The sequence below is a fragment of the Suillus subaureus genome (genome assembly GCF_016647635.1).
Source record: "Suillus subaureus strain MN1 chromosome Unknown BJ212scaffold_19, whole genome shotgun sequence".
In the NCBI taxonomy this organism is placed as follows: Eukaryota; Fungi; Basidiomycota; class Agaricomycetes; order Boletales; family Suillaceae; genus Suillus; species Suillus subaureus.
In genome coordinates, this window is record NW_024538575.1 from 442632 (window position 1) to 456010 (window position 13379).

General features: G+C 48.9%; 5 protein-coding genes across 5 annotated transcripts; 4 read left to right on the plus strand and 1 right to left on the minus strand.

Annotated features, from left to right (window-relative positions):
- Positions 1–1859: 1859 nt before the first annotated feature.
- BJ212DRAFT_1359795 (uncharacterized protein) lies at positions 1860–2624 on the plus strand. Its single transcript, XM_041335865.1, has 3 exons — positions 1860–1920; positions 1968–2420; positions 2476–2624. The coding sequence occupies exons 2-3, from the start codon at positions 2195–2197 to the stop codon at positions 2541–2543; spliced, it is 294 nt and encodes a 97-aa protein (XP_041192284.1). The 5' UTR covers positions 1860–1920; positions 1968–2194; the 3' UTR covers positions 2544–2624.
- Positions 2625–3328: 704 nt separating this feature from the next.
- On the plus strand, positions 3329–7013 carry BJ212DRAFT_1359796 (uncharacterized protein). Its single transcript, XM_041335866.1, has 9 exons — positions 3329–3523; positions 3586–4419; positions 4478–4894; positions 4954–5109; positions 5159–5314; positions 5365–6110; positions 6160–6506; positions 6555–6732; positions 6783–7013. Exons 1-9 carry the CDS (start codon positions 3464–3466, stop codon positions 6895–6897), a joined length of 3009 nt encoding a protein of 1002 aa, XP_041192285.1. The 5' UTR covers positions 3329–3463; the 3' UTR covers positions 6898–7013.
- A 263-nt stretch (positions 7014–7276) lies between these two features.
- Positions 7277–7641, plus strand: BJ212DRAFT_1210376 (uncharacterized protein; the record flags this gene model as incomplete). The annotated part of the gene is made up of 2 exons (XM_041329221.1): positions 7277–7333; positions 7387–7641. Coding segments are annotated over 2 exons (312 nt in total), but the record flags the coding sequence as incomplete, so codon positions are not given.
- Positions 7642–8513: 872 nt separating this feature from the next.
- Positions 8514–9707, plus strand: BJ212DRAFT_259053 (uncharacterized protein). Its single transcript, XM_041342766.1, has 2 exons — positions 8514–9450; positions 9503–9707. The coding sequence occupies exons 1-2, from the start codon at positions 8546–8548 to the stop codon at positions 9591–9593; spliced, it is 996 nt and encodes a 331-aa protein (XP_041192287.1). The 5' UTR covers positions 8514–8545; the 3' UTR covers positions 9594–9707.
- A 1595-nt stretch (positions 9708–11302) lies between these two features.
- Positions 11303–13335, minus strand: BJ212DRAFT_1359807 (Ftr1 protein). Its single transcript, XM_041335867.1, has 7 exons — positions 13048–13335; positions 12873–12990; positions 12657–12773; positions 12517–12588; positions 12310–12444; positions 11925–12256; positions 11303–11869 (listed from the first exon to the last, which is right to left on the minus strand). The coding sequence occupies exons 1-7, from the start codon at positions 13303–13305 to the stop codon at positions 11729–11731; spliced, it is 1173 nt and encodes a 390-aa protein (XP_041192288.1). The 5' UTR covers positions 13306–13335; the 3' UTR covers positions 11303–11728.
- Between the last annotated feature and the right edge of the window lie 44 nt (positions 13336–13379).

Genomic DNA, 13379 nt, shown 5'->3' on the forward strand with positions numbered 1-13379 from the left:
TAATGAGATACAGCACAATGACTGGGCCCAGTTAATGTGGACCTCCGAGGATCTGTGCAACGCAAATAACGTTGGCAGCAAGTTTCGAACCAACTCCAAGGGAAACAGATTTTGACTCTGTTGTTGTAACCACTTGGCTAAGGACAGTTAGATGGACCTCCGAGGAAACCATCCATGAATGAATGTCAAGGTGTGTTCCGATAGAAAAAAACTGTAGTTCGGCAGGTTTCAAACCTACGCAGGCCAAGAGAAACAGGTTTTGATTCTGTTGTGGTAACCACTTGGCTAAGACCAGTTAAGATCAATGTCAGACGAAACCGTCCATGAGTGATGTCAAGCAGTGTTCCAATAGGGAAAAAACTGTCGTCGGCAGGTTTCGAACCTGCACTCAGCGGCACAGGCCAAGACACGGATTTAGAATCTGTTATGGTAACCACTGTGGCCAGGATGAAGTTGAGATGATCCTCCGAGGAAACCAACCATCAGCGAATTGTCGAGGTGTTTTCCGATAGAAAAAACCTTATCGCCGGCAGATTTCGAACCTGCGCAGTCCAAGAGAAACAGACTTTAATTCTGTTGTGGTAACCACTTTGACCAGGACGCTTCCCTAGTTCAGATGAACCTGGGCGGCATGCGAATGGAAAATTCTGGGGATGGTTGACGTAGGTAGAACGGTCAATGGATGTGGCTCCATTGGGTTGCCGAAGCTTTTTGAACGGTGCGAGCATACTGCAAAGAGCTTCGGACGATGCCATTCTGCATATATACTGAGCGTTGCCGAGCGGGATTCGAAAGGACTTTAGGACCGTCAATTTTCCAGTCCGAATTGGCTGATGCCATGCGTGGGATTTGTGCCGTTCTCCGCGAGTGTATCCAGCTTCGCGCCTTGGAAATTGACGGTCCCAGCTCCGCTCGGCTTTGCAGTTCAAATGCCGGCAGCCAGAATTTCACGGCAACCTTCTGCAACGTGCTCGCGCTTACTGTGCCTCATCCGGTAGTGATTCCTGCTCATTCTGATTGCTATAGACCATCCTCCTGTAGTAGATGCTTCATATATATATTCACCACCTCTCGGGACTGCAAATCTCGGAATGCAAACCTCACTTATTGGACCGTCAATTTTTATACAAAGTCTTGGGGAGACATTTTTGGGACATGCCTGTGATCAGAAAGTGGGCGGTCAAAGGTCTGTCTGTTTGGTTTGTTGTTCTGCATCATTGTCCGCCCAAGTCAGCCACCGTCATGCATCCTGCCATCTATGTCAACCACTGTCATGCCAGTCCCGTCATCCTTGTCACCTTGCCGTCGTAGTTCTAGTGGACATGGGAGCCGGAGACTGGGAACGACATGGTGTTGGCAGGCAGATAGGAAATAGGCAAACACGGAGGAAGTAGTAGGTAGGCAGGCAACCGTGAGAGACTCGCAGGGATCAGAAGAGATGGGGGTTGGGTGGGATGATAGTGACATCATGCGGCGGCCTTGACTGACTTCTCGGCACTTTTCGAGCAACCCACTGACAGGGCGAAAGTCTGCATCCAGTCTGCATGCGCATAGACCTCACGCAGACCGGCCAATTCCCGCACCTTCTGAGATCATCGAACTCTCAGACTCCAACTTGGAGTGCAAGGACTGTTCGCTTGACGAGAGCAAGCAGGACGACGCTTACTTTCTACTTCCTGGCGAAGAAGACTTGGTCGCATTCACATTTTGGTCATACTTGTGAGCGAATATGTGTTCCAGTGACTTCTGACTTGCAAATACTAGTACATGTGAGTATTCTCAATTATGATCCATGTTCAAATTGGCGGCCACCGATGGGCTGGTCTTGTTGGTTGTGTAGTTGCTGCATACTTGCTTTGTGGAAATTCATATGAAACGGTGTAATAAAACTTCGTGGGTGCCATCAGGCGAACAAAAAGACTGAACAACTAATATGGGTATGGGTATCGCTTTGGAAGTAATTGCACTAATGTCATTCGAATAGACCCACACCACTCATCATATGACACCGCTGGCGGTGAACGCGAGATTTATAGAATCTCACCACATTCCTAATCGTGCCTAAAGCCACTTGCATATAAGAGCGACTGTCCAACCAAAGAGTTGCTGAGCAATTGAAATAACTACACCTTGTACGTTTTCGTTGCGCGATCCCCTTGCCGCCAGATCTAACAGTTAACACGTCAGTGCAACCATGATTCCTTTTGTACTTGCCGTTTCCTTGTTCCTTGCGTTCGGCACGGGAGTTAGCGCATCCTGCGAAGCCTGTCCTAATTGCGATTATGAGCAAATCAGTGTATCGCAGGGGGATGCATGTCTTAACTACTGGACGTGCTCAGGCGATACCATCACGTGCTATTACCCTTCTGTTGCAAATCCGGGAACGTTCAACAACTGCTCATACAGTGAACCGAACGTAAGTAACTGTCTCTCTCAGCAGTGCATGGACGCTTACTGATTTTTCGGAAATGCCAGGATTGGCCACTCGTAGCTGGCCCCAGCGAAATCTGTTTCCCATATGCGGGACTCAACTCAAAATGTGAACCTGGGAATGACCCTTACAACCTTGGCACCTCAGCTTGCACCGCTTCATACGGGTATGTCGGTGGGGTGAACAGTGGACTGTTGTGAAGTAAATGCGAAGGGGCCTGGTATTGATTAACCTATAGGTAGGAGCTTCGCGTTTCCGATGCAGACAGATATACAACCTATTGATGGCACCAGTTTTTGTCTCTTGCGGTCGAGGGTGCATTGGAAGGCAGTCAAACAGGCATGTCAACAAGGGGTGCACGCGGCATGGGCGTCGGGTGTTATCTATATACTAGCCCGTGTTAATGCCACACTCAAGTTCACGAACTGGTTGCAAAGAACGTTCTCACATCTCTTCCGCAGACAATTCCTGACCGGATGATCGATGGTCGATGATCCCCAATATTGATCTGCACATCTCTGATAAGCAATGTTTTCTACTGCATCGATCGCTGTCATATTAAGTCTCGACTCGACTCGATGCGGAGATGCTTCGTTTTGGCAAATATTGCTCCAGTGTCATCTGACTTAATCACGGTTAGCTGGTTGGACCACTTTAAAATTCTAGTATACGTAGCACGTTGCCTCCGCATGGCAGCCTCAATCGATCGTTCTGAAACCATCTCACTTTCGTAGATGGTGGCCCATTCCTGCTGATTGAGCATTCTAGTATATATGATGCGTGCTGAATTTAAAGCTTAAAGTATTAGAGCAAGAAATAACCTGGCCAAGTTGAAGGCCGCTACTCTTAATAACCCATGATCAAAGTCACGCCAAACAAGCATGCTTCGTTGTTTGACCCACGCCTCCAGAAGGTCCGTCTTCGCCGCTAACATGTGCCAAAGTCGTGTGCAAGCGAACGTTGTACATGTATAAGACGTGGTAGGACTAGCAGAATCCGCACAATTTCCATTCCCCTCCTTATTCCAGCACTATGCCATTCTGTCCATTATGCCCGCCTGGTACCCAAGCCATTTTAACTGGGTTAGAAGCGGTGAGCAGTAATTAGCTCTAGATAGTTCGATTGCTGTACTGATTATCTTCGCTTGCACCAAGCACATTAAATTGAAGCATACGGTAGCGGGGATAAGTTGTACACTCTGCCAACAAGACTTCAAGAATAGTGCTGCGCTGATACAACATCTTGCATCCAAGAGGCACCACAAGTGCAGATCGGGATGTTCTCTGACATTCATGACAACCTCCGAGCTCAGCACGCACATTAAGGTGGATCACAACCCAGGATCTAAAGACCCTCCTGCAGCTACCAGTAAAGTCGAAACTACAATCCCTAGGTCAGCCACGTTCCCCTGTAGCCCCTGTGGCATGGAATTTGTTAGTTCCGAAGCGCTCCAGCACCACATGCGTGTAGACCATGCACCTAAAAACCCATGCCCATCTTGTTATCAAAGTTTCTCCTCATCTAGCGCCCTTGACGAACACCGGTCGATCAGCCATCCTGTACCCAAAGTACAAGCCAGCGTTTCTTCGGGATGTCCCATGTGCAAACAAACATTCTCCTCCGCAGACGACCTGTCTCGTCATATTCTCGCCGCCCATCCTCTCGGAGTATCGGCCGGGAAGGTGTATCCTTGCCTTTTATGCCACCGCACGTTCTCAAAGATGTCTAAGCTTACTGCCCACAATGATACTGCTCACCCCCCCGGGCCTGTTTGTACCATTTGTCGGCTCAAATGCCCGTCTCAAAATGTTCTTGATGATCATGTCGCCGCGGTGCATACACGCGCGCTCTGCAGCTGCGGGGGATGCGATGTGGCGTTTACCTCCGACGAGGGGCTACGCCACCATTACTTGCAGTCTTCAAAGGATGCCCACCCGAAATGTGTCGAGTGTGATCTCGGGTTCGAAAACGACGCAGAATATGCAACGGCATGTTTTCTTGATCGAGCTTTGTTGTGGTTTCTTACTCTCAAATCTGTATTTCCAGCATCGCCAAACATCCCACCCGGAGCCGCCCCGCCCTATTTCTCCACCAGCTTCTTATCACTGTGCCTTGTGCAACAAAGTCTTCAAGCTTCAATTAGCACTGGACGACCACACGGCCGCGAAACACTCTGTCACCTGTGGAATATGCGAATTCGTTTGTCCGGAGGAGGAAGTCCTCCAGGAACACATCGCCTCGGCGCACTCATGCCCTGTTTGTCATGAGGGTATCTTCGCAAACACAGACCTTTTAAACGAGCACCTCGCAGACCATGCCACTCCCTATCGTTGTGAAGTCTGCCAAGCGAGGTACGCCGAGGAAGAAGGCCTACGTCAGCACTACAAAGACTCTTCAGATGACACACATCCGTCTTGTACGAGATGTGACCTGGGATTTCAAGATGCAGACGAATACCATAATGTATTGTCCCCTCTTTTCGTGATATTTCTATAAAAATCTTCCACTCATGTCGCATTCAGCACACAGAAACGGTTCACCCTCGGGTATCTTGTCCACTGTGTGATGGAGCATTATTTGATCCTGGGGAGCTTTCTTTGCACTACTTGACATCGCGCAACCACCCCGCGTGCGACAAATGTCAAATCGGATTCAGTGATCAAGCTGAATTTGCTATGGTGGGTGAGTAGCTTTATCATTGATGCCTTGACTCAGACCGCCGTGCAGCACGGCGCAACAGAACATCCAGAAGCATACTGCCACCTGTGCCGGTGGCAGTTTGAGTGCTCCGAGTCGTTGCAAAACCATATCCGACACTTCGTGGCGCACCCCAAGTGCATGGATTGTGAGCTGAGATTCGCAGATGCGGATACCTATCAACATGTTGGTTTTCTTTCCCGGTTTGTCGAGGAATGTTCTAATGTGTTCCATAGCATCTGTTTGTCGTGCATAGGCCACGCAGTAGCGAGCCTGCGACACGGCAAGATTTCGATCCCGATGCTTTGGATAATGGTGACGGAGTAGTTCATTCCGAAAAGCGCTTTTCTAATTCCTTTTCTCCCGATCGAGTCGACTCGACATGGGGTTTTTCTGTTAATTATGACTTCCCCTATGCCCCGTCTATCCCCTTGCCCCCGAGTACTAGTGGATACTCCAGCCCTCTGTCCCAGAGGGTTTTGACACGATCGAGCGTAGGATCGCGGTCGTCATCCAGGACGCTTTCACCACCTCCGATCTGCAACATCAAAGTCGCACAACTGGAGACTGAGCATACCGTGGACCATTCCGACTCGCCAGATTTTGAGCACTCGCCGCTTTCCAATATACCTGCAGTTGGTACACCGTTGATATCAAGCACAGACTTCCGTAGCCCCTTCAGTCCGCGCCCGGACCCTCCGGCACTTTTTTCTCCTTCTCAGGAGCTGAATGGCACTAGTCACAGCGATGAAGAATCTATAGCCTCTGCAAGATCACCTGAGACAAGCTCTCCCGTGATAAAACTTCCCGAGAACGGCACATCGCCTGTGTCGAGCTCTGGCTGGTCCACATTAAGTGGCGACGATGCGTCGAGGATGGCAGCCAAATCAGAGGATTCACTCAGTCATCGGCCAGTGGGCCCTGCTGTGCCGATGCTTCGGTTGCAAGTACCTGTGCCTAATGGCACTTCTCAGACAGCCAGGTATGATAACCAAGTGGAGCGTTGCTTTCGAATCTCAATCTTGTTGTAGTATTTCGAGGACACCAAGCTCCATTTCCCCCGAGTCTGCAGGCATTGATATTTCTGCGAATGTGACCCCCGATTACTTGCGGGAAGCTCGTGCATATCTTGCTGTAACTCATCCAGGACAGGCACCTGCGACTGCGAACCACGTCCACAGCCCGGCCATGGCGTCCCCTAGTTTGACTTCAATCGGCCTCACCGCAGCCTCTCGCGAGCGACGCCGTGAAGTACGATTCGAGGATAGTATCATGTCGGAGCCGCTGTGGGATAACCAATCATCTGACTCGACCGATTCCTCGTTCGATCCTCCTGTGCTTCAAAACAGGCGAAAATATTGCGTACAAAAGAAATCAGGTCAGCGACGCTGTTTCTTCACAGATCTAGAGTTGACAATGAGTACAGGTGCCAGTAAACTTCCTCGTTTTGCACCACTCAAGACGGGACGAGTCGCGGGAAGGAACGGGATTAATCATTTAACGAATGGCACGAGTTCTCTCTCTCCCTATCATTGCAGGATTTGTCGACGAGAGACATGCGAGGATCTGACGACGACGACTTGTGGGCACTTGTTTTGCAATGCGTGAGTAGAACCGATGCTGGTCTTGAACTTATATTAACAGGGAATCGTAGGTGCATCACAGATGCGGTGATACGAGACTCGCGATGTCCCGTATGTAAGAGTGCGGTTTTGCTTTATTGCTTGTTCCGCATCGACACCACCGTGGCCCACCATGACTCAGAGTGACTGATGATAAGTAGTCAACATATGTAGTATCCGGGTCTTGCCTGTCTGTCGTTCATTGTTGTGAAGTACCGATTTCGACGCCGGTAGTCATTCTATAAAAACCCTTGCACAAGTTAGTCTCGATCAACTGTGTGACATTGCGTGACTACCACTAATCACCCTCTGCTTATGTCATATCAACCTTAAATCCATATACCTACGGCAATTCAAAAGTCGTGGCATTTCTTCTCTCTTTTGTTGTCCGAGATTACTGTCTCGTATACCCATAGTTTACTATCTTCCCCTTCTTCAGGCACGGAGCATCTTTACTCGTCAGGCCTGGTGGTGGTGTGACAGGAACTTCAACGGTGTCGACAGTCCATCCTCCTAATCTACCACCATGCCTGTGTGCAATCTTTGTGATCGTTATTTTGTCGACAAGAATGCTCTCCGTATGGTACGAAGCGCTTCACGTCTATCTCAGTGTCTGACTCTGAACTATTCATTTAGCACACCGAGTCGAAGCACGAGATTGAATGCAATTACTGCGACCGTACGTTCAGGACTTCAGACGGGAGAGATCAGCATGAGAGAACGAAGCATAGCTTCGATTGCAACATTTGCAACCGACAATTCAGCTCCAGAGAAGCCCTGGATCAACATGAGGAGGCCAAGCACCCCCCCGGATACGAATGCAGATACTGCGACAAAGAATTTGCGTCCGATGGAGCCCGCATCCAGCATCAGAATGCAAAGCATGCACCTCGCCCACATGCATCTTCGTATCTATTCTCACTGCCACCATACGTCCAAGCTGCGAAGCCTGCTCCCGTGGAGCAGCCTAATGTAAACGTAGTCCTCGATGCTTTATCCACGCGGGAGTCCATCCCAGAGTGTTCTGATGGTGAGGATATCCTGATGACGCAGTCACCAATGGTAGAGGTCACCGCACCCAAACCTATGGCAAATTTCACATGTGGAACCTGTGGGGAACCTTTCGCAACGATCTTAGCTCTGGCGGCCCACGAATCACAGCATAAATCCGATACGTGTGCTTGCCCAATCTGCGAGAGAGCTGATAGGCCTTGCAATTGCATTATTTGCAAGCGCACCAGCACCTTGACAGGTCTGGTGAATGAGAAACCCCTTGATCGTGCTATGAGTGGCGAACCCGAAGACACTACGTTATCCGCGGATTCGCTTGGGGGTATCGAACCTAAGGTAGTCGAGGACTCTTTGGTTGGATCTTGTGATTTGGTCATGACCCTTGATCCCCAAGGAGCTACAGATCCATCGGTTGATCGCAGCGTTCCAGCGCACGACATGGACTTGCAGAATGAACAACCCTCGCTAGAACCGGAACGCGAGGTGTATGGAGAGCACTCTCATGACTTGACTCCTACCCATATACCATTACCCCCACGTCACAACCACGACAGTCTTGATGATCCAACATGTCTTTCTGAAGTTGCTATGAATTTAACGGAGGAATGTAGCATCACCCATCTCCAATTGGGTTTTGCACCCATGGAGTGCGACACCCTTCCTTGTGGTGTGAACATGCTAGACCAAGTAAGATTGTGATCCCAATTCTTTTGGAACTAACGCTAATGCATTCTCCGTGTCTTCTTTGGCCGAACAGCATTCCGCACTCGATGCTCGCGCCATCATGCAAGACCCAACAGTCTATGGACGCATGCATCTAAGCCAACCTGACGTTTCCTTCGATTTGACTAATTTACAGAGTCAAGATCACAACATGGTTCGTTTGGTTTCGGATCTTAGTACACAACTTTTGAGATGTCTTTGTCAGTCCCCTCCAGAGGCATCCAACGAGCAGCCGATAGTTCTCGACATGGACATGAGTCACAAGCAGGTCGATAACCCTCCAGAGTGTGACTCCTGCATTCCTGGATTGGAACCTGATATCTCGTCTTCATCACACTCGACAGACTCCCCTGCAGATAGCACACTTGTTTCGGCGACCTTGATAGCCGTGCAAGTCCGCTCTCCCCAGTTTATAGGGTCTCCCCAAGTTTGCACCTCGGAGCTTGAGCCTCTCGCTGAGTCAGGCGATTCTTTCACACGCAACCTTATTCCTTCTCCGACCCCATCTGAGCATGGTAGCTTCAGGCCCCCTAGCATTGCTCAGGATGATCACTCGCATTCTGGAAGCCGTCCTCTACCGTCTCCACCGACTTCCGAAGGTTCCGCCGGTTACTTCTCCGATGCCGATCGTTCATCAACTCCGTCAAGCCCTTTGTCTGATCATTCCGTCGTCTTCGTATCTGCGGATTCCATACCAGAGTACGTTAGAGAGAACCGTGCATATCTTGTTGCAACAAGCGCTCCGTCCCGACCTTCCTCGGCAACCTCTAGCTGTGTTCATTTGCCCTCAGTGGTTACTTCGTCAGACTCTCTGCCACTTCAACAGGATCAAAATGATCGTGCTGAGGTTCCCCCTGCCGATTCCCCTTGCACCAACGGCCAATCCCCTCTTTACTGTAGGGTTTGCCTTCGAGATCCTTGCGATGATCCAACTGCGACGATGTGCGGCCATATCTTTTGCAACAGGTTTGTGACTCGGTTGTTTGCTTTCCTCTGTATTGAAACGTGTTTACTCAAGGTGCATCATCGATGCTGTCATGGCCAGGTCTGCGTGCCCGGTTTGCACCGCTCCCACATTACTCTACTGTCTTTTCCGCCTTGATATCTAAGTACACGCTATTCCTCTAAATCGTAACATCTGTCTTGCTTTCAGCATGCATGCCAATGACTCAACGCAAACCAACAAATCATTTGTACTTTAGAATTCTTGAATCATTACGAGTTTTCCTATCCAAGTAGTGTGCATTCTTTAGGAACCATTGCGTACCGCTAAGCAGTATCATAGGTGAGTATAATAACACTTGTCAAAGCTGCCTGTCATTAATTCATTGTTCAATCACAGTGCTCAACGTCTCGAGATCGCATGGGAAAATTGAGATCTTTCATTACCAACCTATCTGAATTCAATTGATTCACTCTCAAACTCAGCTTGCGGAACTATGAGCATAATGTCACCAATAGATTTCGCTGTTGAAAGCTGAAACAAATGTACGTCCGAATACTTTTCGGAGCCTAGCCGCGCTACCTTGTAATATTGGCTATGGCCATATCTCGGATCTCAGGTGCTCTCGGGAGGCCGAAACAAGGCATCAGCGGATTGGATTGTGTTACAGAGTGCTACAGAGCGCTCCGTAGCACTCTGTAGTGAATTACGTTTCCCTGATTGGCAAGGATGTGAGCTTCGAGTCGGTGCTGACATTTTTCGTTTTCGATGTAACGCCGCGATATTAACAGAGGTGCTTCCATTTTGTCCTAAGTATGCGATTTTCTCTCACATCGTCGGGCCTATTGATATGGATGGCCCCCAATTTCCTGCAATCAAGCTGCTTCCTTGCGGTAGGATTACATCATGGTAGCTGCAAGCACACGCCCTGAGTCAGCAATTTGGCTTCCACCGCCGAGATGGCGTGTCATGCCAGGTATGTATACCGAAGAGAAACCGAAGCATACTCCCGTCTTCCTGGTTTCAGGGACTGTCCACACTCTTGGGCTCAGCATGCGAAAGATGATTATACGGACTCGTGATTTCTATAACATCTCACAGCAATATGCCTCAAATCACCCCTGTCCAGGTTCATCAGTGCCCCGAAAGTCCGCTCCACAAAGGTGGCTATGCGTTATTTGTATATGCGTTACAAACTGCAGGATGCAATGACCCTTGCAGGAAATCTCCACTCCTGAACATGATACCAGTCAACCGAGAATATGAGTTCATGGTACCCTGTTATCACTCAATTCTCATTCGGTCCATACAATCCCTGAGCAAACAAGGTACGGACATGGACCCTCACGGACTTCACAGGTGACAGACCTCGAAAACTGCAATATACTACTATATTGAGCTCGGCTCCCTATTTTCCTTCGCGACACCTCAACTCAGCATCACCCGTTTCTAGTATGGACTATATGACCGAAGGATAAAGTGCTGGCGGAGAAGGGGAACGGAGAGGACCTGCGGCATTTCTGCGACAACCAATAGCAAAAAGAGCGAGTTGATCACGTGAATAGATGGTATACGATTCGGATCTGATGGCTTCGGTATGATACTTCTGACAGACATTATGTTTCAACAGCTTAGTATGTAACATTACTTGCACTGTATAGGAATCAAGGATGTACTCGCGCGTCAAGCTGCGAGACCAACCTATCAGGTCTTCGCGGTACGAGTCGAGCAAAGCCGCTAATGTGGTTGTGCGTGGCCGCGGCTGCGACACCCGCAGCTCCGTAGTCAATGGCGCCAGATAATTGTTCCACCAGCACATGCACCAACTGGATAAATTTGTGTATCTTCATCCAAGCCCTAGAACCGTTCATGACATTTTTAAATTGGCAATTGAATGTATTCATTAATGTGCTAAATGAATACATTGTAACACGACATCACTGTCACATCAGCAGCAAGAGTGATAATGAAAACAGTGACGAAGGAGAGATATTAACGAAGGGAAGACAATGACAAAAGAAAACCGAGCAAGACACAAGTTAACATGGTAAAGAGGTAATGAGAAACGGGGGAAGAACGACGAAACCTGAATGATCACGCGGACGGCGCGAATGTTGAGGAGAATCTGGGGTCTTTTCGGTGTTAATGATGTGAGGGTGTCGGTACCTCATTTGCTCGGGGACTGAAGGAACTGAGGGAGGTCCGAGTGATAACAGGGTACGGGCAGAACTTGCTCAGTGCCTGCCAGTTCATGCATGAATAATGGCGAGCCGAGCGGCAGAACTTTGGAAAATGTCGGTGTCACTGGGGTGGACTTTGGGTGGAGCTCATAGGAGAGCTATGGGAGACTCTTTCATCGACAGCTTCCTCTGCCTGTTTTTCGCCAGCGAGTCGCCTGCGCGTGCCTGCCGCAGACTCCCACCCGAAAAGCTTGGTACGACCCTAATATTGATATACAATTTAGTGAGGCAAAGACAACAGTAAGAAACGAACCCACTTCTTTGAACTTCATATACACGAGCACTACGATTACCATGACCCAATAGAACACGTAACTCAGCACGCTACCCTGAGTGGCGCTATTTGTCCATCCCAGTACAGCGTTGAATATGCCCCATGGCATATCGGTCTCAGGATTACAGCAGTCAAGATGCCATACATTCCCGCGTACGTCGTATGATCCAGGTCCATCACCGCCTGCGTCGTCGACATCTACGCCAAGCAGATTGTTGAAGGCATTCTCTTGGAAAGACCAGATAGCTTTACTAAATAGGCCAGCGCCGATGAGGAGGATCAAATTCGTCATAACGATAAGGAAAATCGTTAGAGCTGGTGTATAATGGTTGAGCATTGGTGTAACATGATTATTAGCGATGGCTTACTTGAGCGGCTAGCGAACTGGTAAATGAAGAAACCACAAACAAGTCCACAAATAAGGCCCACGATTGCTGCAATGGGAATTGATTTTGCGGGCTGTCCGAGCGCGACACCGCCAACGAAGACGACAGCTTCAATTCCTACGAAATGTTACGCATCAGTTGCAAGCATAGTGACGTCATTAGGTAAAGACATTCAGGCACGATACTAACCTTCACGCAAGACAGTAATCATTGGAAGGATGAAGAGTACCCACTTCCCAGTCCTTGTCCTACGGTCGACACCTGACGATAAAACATAATTTGTGAGTACAAAAATAGAGACAAAGAAAAGAGGAAGGAAAGACACAGACGATGATCACTAAACGCGTGCTGGAGCTTTACGCGCCATTTTGCTTTGGCCCTGTCCAACTTGAGCATGGTAACGCCCATGACAAAAATCATCAAGGATGCAATAAGTTCGAAGATACCTATTTAAATGAGAGGATATGATGTGGGTCAGTTTAATTGCGCGACAGTGAGAGAAAGGACTTTGGAAACGGATAAGGATTTAAATGCAAAATACAGACCTTCCCAGAGGTTTTCTGCCTTAGACCAGAGATTGGACGCTTTGGTGAACCAGACTGCAATGAATGCAGCACCTAAGGCGAACGAGACGAACAAGCCTACACCTGCACCGGCAAAAACCTTGTTGCTCCGAGATGAGTCACTGACATTTTCAACATTACTACTGCAGTGACATACCTGCATTCTAAGTTTGCGGATCAAGCGTCTCTTGAGGGTGGCGTCTGATTCTCCTTCTCCTGGCGTAGTTGTTTCACTGTCGTTGTGGTGAGCTGAAACGGGCCGATAGTGCTCCGTAAGTGTCGGGAAGTGGTCTATATCGCCATGGACAATCTGCTCGACGAGGCCAAGGAGTACGGATACGATGACGACGGCTTCAAGAGTTTCTCTGAAGACAATGAAGAATATGCTAACGCTGAACAAATTCTGGGCTGTCATTGCCGTATTTTTGTCCTTGGTACGTGGGGGTGAACTGGTGCATACTAGATTTATGTGATTATCTGATAATGAAG